The sequence below is a fragment of the Leptidea sinapis genome, chromosome 10 (genome assembly GCF_905404315.1).
Source record: "Leptidea sinapis chromosome 10, ilLepSina1.1, whole genome shotgun sequence".
Taxonomy (NCBI): domain Eukaryota; kingdom Metazoa; phylum Arthropoda; class Insecta; order Lepidoptera; family Pieridae; genus Leptidea; species Leptidea sinapis.
This window is the reverse complement of record NC_066274.1, coordinates 13,368,029-13,382,902: the sequence shown is the minus strand read 5'-3', so window position 1 is coordinate 13,382,902 and position 14,874 is coordinate 13,368,029. Positions and strand designations below refer to the sequence as shown.

Here is a 14,874-nt window from a genome sequence, read left to right as displayed (position 1 = left end):
TTTGTGAGCATATTGAGTAGGTCTGAGAATCGGCCAACATCTATTTTTCATACCCCTAAGTAATAAGGGTTGTTCACCCTTAATTTTTTTTTTTTTAATTTTTGGACGAAATTTTTTCTTTTTATTTTTTTATAATGTGGCTTTAAAAATACATACAACTTCATTTTCATCCATCTACGATCAGCAGTTACTTTTGTATCGCGATTTTAATATCGGCAATACAACGTTTGCTGGGTCAGCTAGTAATATATATTTTATATCACCAATAAATTTATTTTTGTTAAAATAGAAAATATTTAATCCTGGGAAAGTCGTATTATAGAAGCGGAAAACGTGCATGTGATATACTATTACAGTTAAATTTAATTATATTAATGATTGTGCCTTTTCCTTTATATATTTAAAGGACATTAATAACTCATTACATTTACATTATATTTCGCAAACAGCCGAACTCTTCTTTAGAATAGTAATTATGGTTTGACTTTTCACACTCCTTGAAATGAAAAGTTTTCAATACTCTTGTGAATTCCTCAGGGTGTTGGTATAGGCGGTGGTACATTATAAAATAAATTATGATTACGAAATATCGTATCTTTAAAACTGCTACCTCCGTTTCAATAAAGCTCGTATTTTACAGGTAAAAATTGTGAGATAATTTTTTTACATTAAAATGTATCATAGTATTTTCTTTGACTAACGCGAGTGTTACTCATTCAAATGAAACACTTTTAAATGGATTAAAATGCGTGTAATTGTGATTGAGTTTTGCGTAAAAGTTACGTTTTTATAATTATTTTAGTTAACCCGACGTTTCATGACCTTTTCAGAGCTTTCAGAGTTTTCAGGAGAACTGTAGCTATATAATAATATAAATATCCGGACGACCGAGCCTTGCTCGGATTTTTAAGAATGTACAATACTTGAAAAAAAAATAGGACATCTGGATTCGAACCGGGGTCTTCTGCTTTCCGGATCATCCAATGATCCAACTAGCTAGATTTATCACATACTATAATATCGTACTAAATTTTATGAAAATCGATGGAACCGTTTTCGAGATTCACGAGCAATTCTTGTATATATATATCGTATATATATATAAATTATACTCGTATAGGGAAAAACGAATGAAAAAGCACAGTTACAATGAAACGCCTTTTAATCCTTTAATATGTATCAGTATTATTTCGAAAACCTAACATATTTTGATGTTCAATTAATCCAATTTTGAATGTGAATAATCCACAAAAAAAATGTAAGTCATTCCACTGAAACTGGGCATAAATCTTTGAAAACTGACAACACACCTGCGAAAACGTATACGTCGGCTTTTCATAATCTGCGCCACCCACCACTATGCTGTAGTGGGTGTCCGCTCTCATCAGGATCTTCATCTCGACTCGTGCAGCACACTTTTACACTATTATATTGCACGCGATGTGTGCGAACCGGCGGAAGCGACTTCTGAAACAAGCCCGCGGCGACAGTCGTCAGGGTTTATATGAACACAAATTGATTGACAAAACTGATTGGCTTCGAGGCTGGAGAATCAAAACATACTGGCTTTTGTTAACCAGTCGAAGCGTCATTAGTGCGTCGTATGGTGATTCGTTGCGGTACGTTTATTGAAATTATGCACATTAAAAGGCATAATAGGCAGTTATATTCTCAAAATTGATTCCTTTAGAATTATTTTGGATGTCATTTCTAATAGCTACTAGATACTACTACCGCTTCGGAAACAAATGGCGCTCTGAGAGAGAAGGAGCGGCGCAAGAAACTCTCACAGCATTCTTTTTTAGCGCTCTTTTCAATAAAAATATACAATAGTAGTACAGTAATTTTTATCGCTATAAAATAATCACAATCTAGTCCCAGGCTGTCCGATCATTTAGATATTCAGCAGTGGAGTAATTGGATTTACGACAGAGCCATTTTTTATAAAACATTTAAATTTATTTATAGATAATGCCTGAACAGTGGCTGGGACTTTATTATAGAAGTGTATACATTTACCCTTAAAGCTATTATGTATCTTATGAAGCCTACTAGAATTAGTTACAAGCAATCCCTTATTTCTAGTGTTATAATAATGAAAATCACTATTAAGAGCAAAAAGGTGACGATTTTTGTGATTTTGACATTTGACATTTACTTTGTATTATCCGAATAGGAAAGTTATAGTGTGAAAATAGACAAGTTTACTTATTTATTGAAGTGAAAACCTTTTTTAAACAACATAAAAACACCCTTACCAACACCTTTTTATATATGTTAGTAACTTAGTATGTACCTACAAATTATATTGTGTATGTTCGAAAATAGATACATATATATTTTGGCACTTCTTCAGATCGAAACAAACCATTGAACTCCCCACACCGTTACCGTTCCTAAAACACTTACCCCCTTATTCATAATAGTCTGCTAACTTAAGGCGAAGAGTAAGCAGAAAACACGCAAACATGGTGTTTTTAGACAAGTTTTGTGGTGAAAGTATAGCATTTCGAGCTATGACCACTACTTAATCCTGTTACACATATCCTTAAGTCTTATTTGTAGGTTGCTAATGCTTGCTGTTGATTATAGTTAACACTGCTGAGCCTTTTTGAACTACCACTTTTTTTTTAAGTTAAACAAGTTTTTTGGAGTGGCGTGACGCATACTTTTGGTATTTCTCTCAGAAAAGTTATTCTTATAGCTTGTACTTTTTTGTGTAGGTTCATTTATTCAGATTTATAGTGAATAACGAGGATTGTAAGCATATAAACTGTTTTCCAGTCAAGAATTTTGAAAATATTGGCTTTGTTACATAGATAGCGGGCCGGCAGCCGTGAACTCATATCGCTAAAGGTCGCTGGCATTTAGTGTCGCCTTAAAGCATTGCTAATTCGCACTCTGTCTTCTTCTATTGACCTAAGTCAGAATGAGAAAAAACACTCCTTAGCGGCTGTTTAAAGTTAGCGGACCATTAGGAATAAGTGGGTAAATTTAGAATTATGTCCTGTGCAATTAAACAATGGGGGTAATAGTATGAAATTGTCGTTTTATTGTAATAGGCACTTCGAATTGTCATAGAACCTTCATGGTTTGAGATTTTTTTGAGTGGAACTTTTTTCTCATGGTACCTATGTAATTCTTATTTTAAAAAATATGCAAATTGTTATACGTAAGTAAAGTCTGAGTATGCTTTATAGATCTCAGCCTTATTACTCAATACGTAAATTATTTAAATAGTATATTATGAACATGTTTGTGATATATCTAATATCAATTGAGATAGACAGACGGCTATCGTAGGTTAATTACATATAACGGTCCTATTGCCCCTTCTCGTTGGGGTACCGTAGAATGTGTAATAAATAATCTGTGGTAAATTCTGAAATAGAAATGTATTTATTTACCATAGAGAGTGATGATAACATAACATATTAGACGACCTGTATAGCCGAGTGGTTAGCGATCCTACCTACAAAGCTAGAGGTCCCGGGTTCGAATCCCAGTAGGTGCAAGCATTTATATGATGAATATGGATGTTTGTTTCCGAGTCATGGATGTTTAAATGTATTTATGTATGTTTATGTAAGTATATTGTATTAAATATATCATTGTCTTGTAACCCATAACACAGGCTATATATGCTTAACTTGGGGCAAGATAATTTGTGTAAAAAAGTGTGTCAATATTATTATTATTTATATTGTAATAACACTCTACATCAGTTCCTAAAAGGGATTTGTCATGGGGAGAAGAACTGATAAGAAACCCCCAGTCCATCTTTTAAATCATAATATAACAACAGTATTATACAAATTTAGTTGGCCTGCGCAGAACCAGACAACCAATAGTGGGAGGCTCCTTTGCACAGGATGCCGGCTAGATTATGGGTACCACAACGGCGCCTATTTCTGCCGTGAAGCAGTAATGTGTAAGCATTACTGTGTTTCATTATGAAGGGCGCCGTAGCTATTGAAATTACTGGTCAAATGAGACTTAACATCTTATGACTCAAGGTGGCGAGCACAGTTGTAGTGCCGCTTAGAATTTCAAGAATCCTGAGCGGCTCTGCATTGTAATGGGCAGGGCGTATCAATCACCATCAGCTGAACGTCCTGCTCGTCTCGTCCCTTATACTCATAAAAAAAAGACAAGAGCCATGCATCATTATCCTATATATAATCTGCCATACCTATAGTAAGCCTTCTTTGTCTAAGAAGCTTTAAGCAAAGCATCTCGGTTTTATCTAGATTACCTTAATAATCAAAGATTTTGATTATAAGGTTGTTTTACACGCTTTTTATTAGCTTCACCTGTATGTATATATGTTTGTAACCGACTTATTTGGGCGCGACTCATTAACCCACTTTAAACGGCCAGATTTCGACCAAACTTCGTAGATTTATCGAGGACCGATGACATTACATTAGTTTGATAAAATTATTCTATTTTTCAATTTGTAAATAAAGATTTTTGTTAATTTATTAATTATTAATAAGGCAGGAATTGGTGTTAATTTTTAATTTCAACCATTATGTTTAACTGATTTACTTAATATTAGGATGTTATCGAATACCAAAGAGCGAAGAATGTTTTGCTATTTAGCGTGTTTTTAGTTTTTTTTTTTAATTATTATATAGAATACTAGCTGACCCAGCAAACGTTGTATTCCCGATATTAAAATCGCGATACAAAAGTAACTGTTGATCGTAGATGGGTGAAAATTTGAAGTTGTATATATTTTTTATGCTGACTTATAATGAAACAAATTAAAAAAAATGTCAAAAAATTTAAAAAAAAATCGTGTGGACCCTTAACATTTAGGAGGATGAAAAATAGATGTTGTCCGATTCTCAGACCTCCCCAATATGCACTCAAATTTCATGAGAATCGGTCAAGTCGTTTCGGAGGAGTTTAACTACAAACACCGCGACAGGAGAATTTTATATATTAGATTTACTTCACTGTATTGTACTATCTATACATCATACCATCATAAGTAAAAAATCATAAGTCGTAAAGTCGCAACAAAGTAAAAACTGTTGGTACATTGAATATTTTTTTAAAGAATACTTGATGTGTGTTCTACAAGCATTATCTCATCCAAAAAGTACTTAAAATTTTTTTGTCTGTTTGTTCGTTAGTCTGTATGTTTCTCCTGGAAAAACCAAAAAAGGCACTAATTTAGATTTAATTAAAATTTTTAATGAAAATTTACAAGAGGTCGGTACAACATGTAGGTTACAGATTATCTCGCTAGATATAATTTTTTCTGCGGCATAGCGTCCACGCAGATGGCGCCGCGGGCAGCAGCTAGTTGATAGAATTTTAAATCTTATAATATTATCTACCTATTCAACAAATTTGGACTATCGATACCTCCTTTTATAATTTTATGTTAAAAAACAAATATCTATTGAATCTCTACGATTCGATTCAGTACATTATATTTGTGGGCCAATTGCCGCAGAAAATTCTTTTACACTCTTTCTATCTTGTCATTATGATATTGATACTGAGGATTCTTTGCAACTGAGAAATATTTAAATCTACTACGTAGTAAAAATCTGTTGTCTTAACATGTTTTGACACTTTTACTTACGACATCCTACATATAATAGAGCAAGAGCCCGTGGAGCCCAGACTTAGGTGTCTGGCAAGGGGTTGCCACGATGGTAAAGGCCGGAACGCATTAGCGCGGCGCTGCGCTGTCGCGGCAGAGTTGGCTTCGAGAAAATATTTTGACGCGCAGTGCAGCGACGCTCAGTGCGACACAGCAAGCGGCGCGTCGCTTCAATATAATAATAATAATAATAAAGCCATTTATTCCATATCTCTAAAAAAAAGTGTACATATACAATATTGTTAGTTTTTTTTTTGTTAGTATTATTTGCTTAATCTAGGTTTTTAGTATGATTGTTATTTAGTTAAATTTTTAGATATGGATCCCAGATTGGGTAAAGGCCTCCTCCAACTTCATCGACAACTTTCTGTCAAGTGCTTTCTGCATCCAATCTTTTCCTGCTGATTGTGCTATGTCATCAGCCCACCGTTTTATTGGTCTTCCTACATTTCGTTTTCCTGATGTTGGCCCCTTCCAACGTGTAATTTCTCTAGTCCACCTCCTGTCGGTATAGCGTGCAATATGTCCTGCCCATTTCCATTTAAGTGCCAGGGCATGTGTGAGTGCATCGGTGATCTTGGTTTTCTGTCTTATCCTGGCGCTTCTTACTTTGTCTATCTTCCTTATTTTTAATAAGCTTCTTTCCATTGCTCTTTGATTACTCGTAATCATCTGCTTGACTTTAACTGTAAAGGTCCACGTTTGACAGCTGTGCAATAAGATTCGCTTCAATATGCATACCGTTAATAGTTAGGTTTATAGGATTTTGTCTTTTAATTTAATTAATTTTAATAACTAAATAAAAATAATTTAATTATTAATTTTATTAGTTAAATTTATTAAATTAATTATTTGATTTATATTGGATGCATACCTTACAAACTAATTTATTTTGTATATTACAGCCATTGTAAAATGCTCTATTGATTGAAAAGAGTGGCCGTTGTGATTCTTGTATGTTTTTTTTCAATAGCTCTAATTTTTCCGAAACATTATGATACATACGGTAATTTAAAAGAAATATTTTTAGTGACGATTCAAAAGCGCTTAGCTTAAGCCTAATTGAATAAAGTTTATTTGGCTTTGATATCTTATTTTTAATTCTATTCTATTAATAGGTTCTTCTTCTGCACACAACAAAGAAATAATGACCAAATCCTCGTCACCAACACTCACCTTGTAACGTTGCTCGCACGCAAACTGCTATAGAAATGACGCGAGCTGCCGCTTACTGCAGTTGTAGACTGTAGTGCGATAGGTACCGTCTAGCGACGTGAAGCGACGCGCAGCGCAGCGCCGCTGTAATGCGTTCCGACCTTTAGTGTCTGGCAATTAATAACGTGATTTTTAATAATTTTCTGAAGCTAATACCGAAATGTGGCACTTTATTCTTTGATGTATTTAGTACGGTATTTTACACACTTTTAGTACCGTTTACCTGCCAAAGCCACTGCAACCCAAACTCCATAATGGACCATCGTTGCATGCTCGAGCATGCGCTGACAAACTTTCAGCTTTTATAAAATGACGTAAGTCTGGTGTCCACGGGCTCTTAGACCATAAGCTATTTTGTAATGTAAATACACATAGAATAAGGAAGTTTGTCTCAATTATCCTTACTACGTCACTATAATAGCGAATTTATGTTGCCAATATTTAACGACCTTTGAATAAATAATTCCAAATTCCAATGTGGCAATTAATTAAAAACCCCAAGGATAAGGTTAATAAATTAATTAGAAACTGATTATATACCCAATAAAATTAGTTTGTATGTTTGTTGATTTAAAAAATTAGTTTTTGTGTTGATAATAAATAAGACATATTGTATCATGCTTGTCTTCTAGAAGCACTCTTTTCTGGCTTCTTTTCAGGACATCATGATCCTCGAAGATGTCGAAGAATTACAGGTGCGTTGCCGGCCTTTTATAAGTTGTACGCGCTTTTTTTGTAGGTACACATCAGGATAGCGAAACTACTTGAGATAAAAATCGTAACTATCGTTGACTTTTCTGTCCCAATAAACTTATCAACGGTAACTCACCTCATTCGGACATGCTGTCTGTCAATGGGACGACGTATAGCTTACCAGCGATACAAGTTTGTATGGAAATTGCAATTCACGCGTCCCAATATAAGGCGATAAGAATGACTTATCGGGTATATTGGAACAGCTTCAGATTATTGACAGCTAATTACTGACAGTAGAAGGTAGTAATTTATCTCCATCTGTAGATAGTTCATTGGGAACGGCCATAAGAAAAGAGCGATTCACTCGATTGTATGAAACGTGCAGTCATTGATAGATTGACAGGGTCACCTGTACTCTTGTAAACAAAGGAGATTTCACTACGTTCGCTTTCAAACTTAGCCGGTTTATACTTCGTACCAATCGCGATACTGTAATTACTACTATTTCGAACTTATGTCAAATAACTGCACGTTTCATAGCAAACTATATTTAAATTTTTTCTTTGGATGTCCTGCCTTTTATTACGTAGTATTATTTACATCCTCTTTGGTAACCATGTCGTATCGTCCCGGAAACGCCGCAAGGAAGCTCATTCTTTGTTTTCATAATTTGGTTGTACGTGAAAGAAAGTCCCTTGAAAACGGCACTGCGGAGAAACGCCACATATTCATATGGTGGGGATGATATCCTAATTTATCACTTGTAGTGCAGTCTTGAAAGTGAATATTATTAAGATAAGAAAATAAATATTATAGTCAAAAGTCAAAAAAATCTTATTCACTGTTAAACTTTAAAGTTATTTAGTGCAAGTCAGGATGAAGTACAAAAGTTACAATAGCATTCAAATGAGTATATCAATATTCATTAACAAAATTTAGAACATTAATTCTAACTATCTTTATCATTCAAATAATCTTTCACATTATAATAGGCCTTAGATGTTAATTTATTTTTACAATACATTTAAAAAAAAATATTAGGTAATTTTTAAATACCATTTGGTAGTTTATTATAAAATATTACACAATCCTCTTAAAAGATTTAGCAATTTTACGGAGCCTAGTAGATGGAATTTATTTATTTATTTATTGGTCTACCAGCGATTTTACATAAAAATATTTCTTAAACAATTAACAATTTAAATTACATGTGCAGGGTATGCAAAATCATTTAAAGGTAAACACTACATGCTAATTTCGCTTATCGATACATTATTACAAATCTAAAAGTGAGTTAAAAACTAAAACCGGTGAAAAAAAAATATGAAAAATTTGACAGTCTGCAATAATCAATTGAGAATTTTTTAACAGATAGTTAGAAACAAATAATAAGCGTTTTAATTACATACAACTAAGTATAACAAAAATCTAAATCTAAGCTAAGAAATTATATAATAAAATAAAATACACTAATCTTTAATTAAAATATATAACCTATGTTATAACTAACAGAGCAAAGTAATCTATCACACTCATAACTGGCTGGCTAGAATGCTGATAACTAATTTACGAATAGTGTTAGGGGAATCAATATTTATATCAATTAATGAACTGAATGTATTATATAGTTCACACAAGCGAGGGATAGTGCAGTTGGCGCCAAAGACTGTTCTAGTGCATGGAGGCACGACCGGAGTAATTGCAGTTCGGGGATATCTGCGTGGTACTCGGAAATTAATTTTACATAGTAAACTGGGGCAGTCTAAATTGTTTCTTAGCAATTTATATAAAAAATTTAAGTCCAAAAATTCTCTTCTTTGTTCAAGAGTCATCATGTTAAAGTGTTCTAATCTTTTTTTATAAGACACCACCGTTTTGTAAATATTCGCTGAGTATGATAGATGCCATATGAACCTTTTCTGCACACGCTCCAGTCTTAAGTAGTGTGTAGAATAATGTGGGCGCCAAACAACGCTACAATACTCTAAATGACTGCGGACAAGGCTGTTGTAAAGACAGATTTTTGTTTTGGCATCTTTAAAATTTCGACCTTGTCTCATAATAAAACCTAATAATTTTGACGCTTTGTTTATTACAATTTCTATGTGGTAGAAATAAGTCAATTTCCTATCAAGCATAACACCCAAGTCCCTTATGAGTTCAACTTCTTTAAGAGTATTACCATACAGTTCATACCTTGTCGGAATAATATTATTTTTGCGAGTAAATTTAATATGCACACATTTACTGCAGTTGAGTTGCATGCCATTAGATTCACACCAATTGGTAAGTTTATTTAGATCGTCCTGTAATAGAATCGAATCACTTGGTGAAGAAATTGTTCTCGTTATTTTTAAGTCATCGGCATATAAATATGGTGTGCAGTGTTCAAAACAAGAAACAATGTCGTTCACAAATATATTAAATAAAATTGGGCCAAGATGTGAACCTTGTGGTATACCTGATGTTACCAGATTAGTTGAAGAGCTAAATCCATTAATGACTACATAAAACGAACGGTCTTGTAAGTATGATGAAAGCCACTTCATCACTGGGCCTGAAAACCCATATAACGATAACTTTCCAATGAGTACTCCATGTGGAACTTTATCAAATGCCTTTTTAAAGTCGGTATATATGGTATCCACCTGCTTCTGCGAGTCAATAGCTTCTGATAATGAAGATGTGAAACTAACCAAATTAGTTGTGGTAGACCTACCTGGCAAAAATCCATGTTGATGCTCAGACACGAAACGTTTGAAATGCATTTGAATTGTCGGACACACTAAAGATTCAAAGACCTTTGCAAAAACCGAAAGAATCGATATAGGCCTGTAATTGTGTATGTCTTTCTCGTCTTCACTCTTATATATTGGAACAACTTTTGCTTGTTTCCATAAAGCTGGAAAACTACCCGAGTTAAGCGAGGCTTTAAAAATAAGATATAAAGGTGAAGTTAAGCTTGATGCACAATTTTTTATGAATGCCGGTGGTACATTGTCCGGTCCCGCACCTTTTGCAATATCGAGACTTTTCAGCTTTTTATAGATGTCATTCTGATTTATTTCTATGCCTGCAAGATTTTCACTAACGTCCAGATAGAGAATCTTTCGTAAATAAGATAATGAGTCTAAATTACAAGAACTATTTGATTCATCATATACCGAAGCAAAATAACTAGAGAACATATTGCAAATTTCCAATCCGCTAGTTGAGGTTTTAATTCCGTTACTCATTGCAGCTGGATATGAGTTAAAATTACTACGTTTACTCTTTAGGAACGTCCAAAATGCTTTCGGATTTTTCTGAATTTTCTTTTCCAGGTCTTCATTAAAAATTTTATAGGTCTCACGCGTAATTTTCTCACAGCGATCACTAAGCACTCTTAGTTCTATTTCATCCATTGGATTATTATATTTTTGTAAATCGTTTTAGCATTTTGTGTTTTTCTTTAATTCTTTTTACAACCTTACGATTCATCCATGAAGGGTACCTACTGCTTTTAACTTTTTTTAAGGGAACATAATCTGTGATAGCAACCTGTAAAATCTCGTAGAATACTTTAACCATTTCATTTATATCACCTCGGTTCAATATCGAATTCCAATCAATTCCCTTCAAGTACTCATTAATGGAATCGTAATCGGCTTTATAAAAATTGTACCGCTCGTTTGAAGTATTAGTCGCAAGTCTATGTTGTCTCGTATAAGGAATACTAATTTCAAGGGGGGGATGCATTGGATCAATATTACTAATTGGATTAAAAGAGTAACTGACGGAACATACAGGTAAATCTACGAGTACAAGATCAAGTATCTTTTGCCTATTATTAAGAACATAGTTACATTGGCGCAGGCCATTTCCTGATATAAAATCCAGTAATCTCTGAGCTGGAGGTATGTTATAGTAAGCTAGGTTTAAAAATGCATTCCATGAAATACAGCTAAGATTAAAGTCGCCAATTATACATGTTAACATATTATGTTGCTCTGAAACTCTATTGCAGTTATTTAAAAAAATATCGAATAATTTCTTATTTACAGGAGGTGGAATATATATACTACAAAATGCTATATGGCGTATACTGTTACAATGGGGCACATCTACAACCACCCACAAATCTTCACAATCGCTTTCCCAGTTACAAACTCTGTTTGAAATTATATTGGTCTTGACAGCGATTAGAACGCCCCCACCATCAGACTTAATGTTAAGCTTTGCAGTCTCTCTGTCTCTTCGATACACGGTGTAACGAGTGTCAAACAATTCACTACTTGAGATTGAGCTATTCAACCAGGTTTCAGTCAAAATAATAATGTCATAATTATTAACTGCTATGTTACGGTAAATATCTTGGGTTTTGGTTCTTAGTCCGCGAACATTCTGGTATAACATATTAATCGAAGCGCCTTTTTAGGATTATGACACCATTACGTGACCTCAACCTTACACTCTAACTTAAATTACTAAGAAAGTCTATGCTTTTTATTACTTTGTAATAAGAAATATCGTCCTTGCGCATTAGTATACGACCATTTCGAACCCAAACATATTTATATCCTTTTTCTTTGGCTTTGAGTAGTCGCCGCGGCATGTAGAGTTTTATTCTCAGGTGACAGATGCTCCATGACATAAATAGGTTGTTTTTCCGCACTTACCCCGATTCCAATGTGAGAGGTGTTCAATTTATCTCTTGGGTTGGTCTTATTATACTTTATCACTGCTGCCAAAACAGTGTCCCTAGTAAGCGGAGAATTGAATTGCACTATGACAGATCTCGGTCGAGTACTTTGACGATTTACCTTTGCAACTCTCATTACATTTATAATTTTGTCAGTAGCTATATCTAACCCTATTACACTGCCCAGCTGCTCCACGATTTTGATTAGATTTTCATTTTTTCTTTCAGGAACACATTGCAATTCCAGGTTGTTGTATCTAGATCGCTGTTCAAGTTCGTTAACACGTGTGTTTAGGGTATTAATAGTCGCCTCTAGTTTGGCATTATGTTCTTTAAGATCCTTCACAGCTATTTGATTTACACGGTGTTCTTTCAAGAAATCCTCGTACTGGTTGTTTATAAAATTTATAGAATTTTTCATGTCTGTGATTTCTTCCCTTATTACTTTCAATTCACTATTTAGTACGCTTTTTATGGAAGTCCGCATATGTGTTAGCATTTCTTTCATTTCGGCCCGTACAGTTTCACTCACCATCTCACGTATTTCTTCCAGCTGAGATGATTTTTCTGTTTCTGGTGACGAAACTGCTACTCTTTTGGTCGATCTTTTCGTGACATTTTTGTCATAGGCTAAAAGGGTGTCTTTAGTACGCACGGGTGTGTTCTCACTGTTGCCTTTCGGCCTTCTTGACATACAAGCGGGACACGTCCAGTCATTCGTGGAATCTGTATATGTGCTAAATTGCCCGGTCGACTTCAAACAAGCACGGTGGTATCCGTTTTTACATTTTGTGCAACACAAATAATCTTCTTCATCATTTACTTCGTTACAACAGTTCATGTGTACCTTGGACATTTTTAAACTTCTTTAATTTAATTTAATTCAATTAATTTTAGCGTTTCTTTTTAAAGTACTGTGATGAACTCAATAATCAATTTATTAATAATAAAAAAATAGCGTACTCCAACCAGGGGCTCGAACCCCTGACTATGCCTTTACAGTCAGAGAGTTGCCCGCGGAGCTATCTGGCTATGACTTACTACGTTGAAATTGTTGAACGTAATACCACACTAATAATATTTTTTAAGTGGGTAGTCGCAAAAAATCTCTCTAGAGTTCAATGACCGATCACAACATTTGCAATAACAGAATAATATTATAATCATAGAATTTGCATCACAAACACATTGAATCACTGTTTACTAGTCTAATTAAATTGTTACAGAATTAGTGTTTAATTTTTAACTAACTATCAATCGGTTTTGTTGTTTCAACTTCACTTTCAAAACAATAACTTGACAAGAACACGAACACACGTCTTACTTAGGCGGCGTACGCACCTATGATGCATCTACCTATAAGGAATCGCGAGTTTGTCTCGAGTATTGACATTATGTACATCACTATTCTTTTTAAATTGGCCAATATGTTTATGAGCGTATAGAAATTATTCGTATATGCACTGGTAGTGTACTGTCATAATATTAATTTCACTAAACATTTCTCTCAATGAATCCCTTGAACACATTTTATAGACCGCTCGAATTTCCCTTTTCTGCAGCAGCATATGTATCAAAATATTATAAATTATAAACATCTGCAAATATAATTTCATAGTTTTTCTTTGTTTACGTTACAGTGAAACATTCTTTTTTTTTAATCAAGCAATATGTATGCAGTAGATAATCTTGTGTTCTGCTATAAAAATAACACTAACACACTAACTAATAAAAAATGAGCCACTGAATAATGTGGGATACCTTCCCCCCTTTTTTTAATTTAAAGGCGAACATCTTGAAAAAGCTCGTTTTTGAATTGCAGATTATTAATTTTTTAAGTTATGAACTTGTTTATTTAGAAGTCATGATTTTATCTTAAATCATTGTAGATTTCGTTGTGGTATCAATCATTGTAGTAAAATAAATCGACTGGTGCATCAATAATGCTATATGTAAAGTTAACAACATTTTATCAATCTACTGTAAAGGCTTTGACATAAATTCGAAACAACAATAATATCAATATTGTACAAGTTTGTTTTCCTGTTATTATCATAACTTCTCTTAATAATGACACAATGAATGTGTTAATTAAATATATATTAAATTCTTTAGACGAAGACGTTGTCGCTCGGAGGGCAATGGGGAGGGCTATGATCGGAATTTCTCTGCGAGATTGTATCAGAAATGAGGAGATCCGTAAGAGAAACAAAGTCACAGACATAGCCCAAATGATTGAAATGGCAGTGAGCAGGACACATAGTTCGACTGACAGATTGTCGGCGACCACGTTGGTAGGCCTCCCACATCTTTAACCGATGATCTGGTCAAGATCGTCAGAGTAGGTTGGATGAGGGCAGCGCAGGACCGATAATCGTTGATATCTTTGAGGGAGGCCTTTGTCCAGCTGTGGACGTCTTCCGGCTGATATGATGATGATGATATTAAATTCTTTAGAACCCGGCACTGATTTTGAACGGAATTCAGTATTTTTTAATTATGGAACTTGTCATGACAATCTGTTGTGACAAATCAAAATTAATCACTCACTATTTATGTGTAGATCGCACAGGTGTCACATCTCAGGTTATAACTGTATAAAGTAATAAAATCACCGCTGTCATGACGCGACAGTGGAATACCATATTTAGCAGGACAG

At 34.2% G+C, this 14,874-nt stretch overlaps 2 protein-coding genes across 3 annotated transcripts in view; one reads left to right on the top strand and one right to left on the bottom strand.

The window, feature by feature from the left end:
- Positions 1 to 1,516, bottom strand: part of LOC126966322 (facilitated trehalose transporter Tret1-2 homolog) — a 68,201-nt gene extending 66,685 nt beyond the window's left edge. For both annotated transcript variants that reach the window (XR_007729711.1, XM_050810312.1), the window contains exon 1: positions 1,311 to 1,516. Coding sequence is in view for 1 of the 2 variants with exons in the window: in XM_050810312.1 (XP_050666269.1) it covers positions 1,311 to 1,397 (87 nt within the window). In the remaining variant the exon portion in view is untranslated. The remainder of the gene's footprint in view (positions 1 to 1,310) is intronic.
- LOC126966361 (RING-box protein 2) overlaps positions 1 to 14,874 on the top strand; it is a 96,973-nt gene that overhangs the window by 15,221 nt on the left and 66,878 nt on the right. The gene's annotated exons all lie outside the window — the stretch shown is intronic.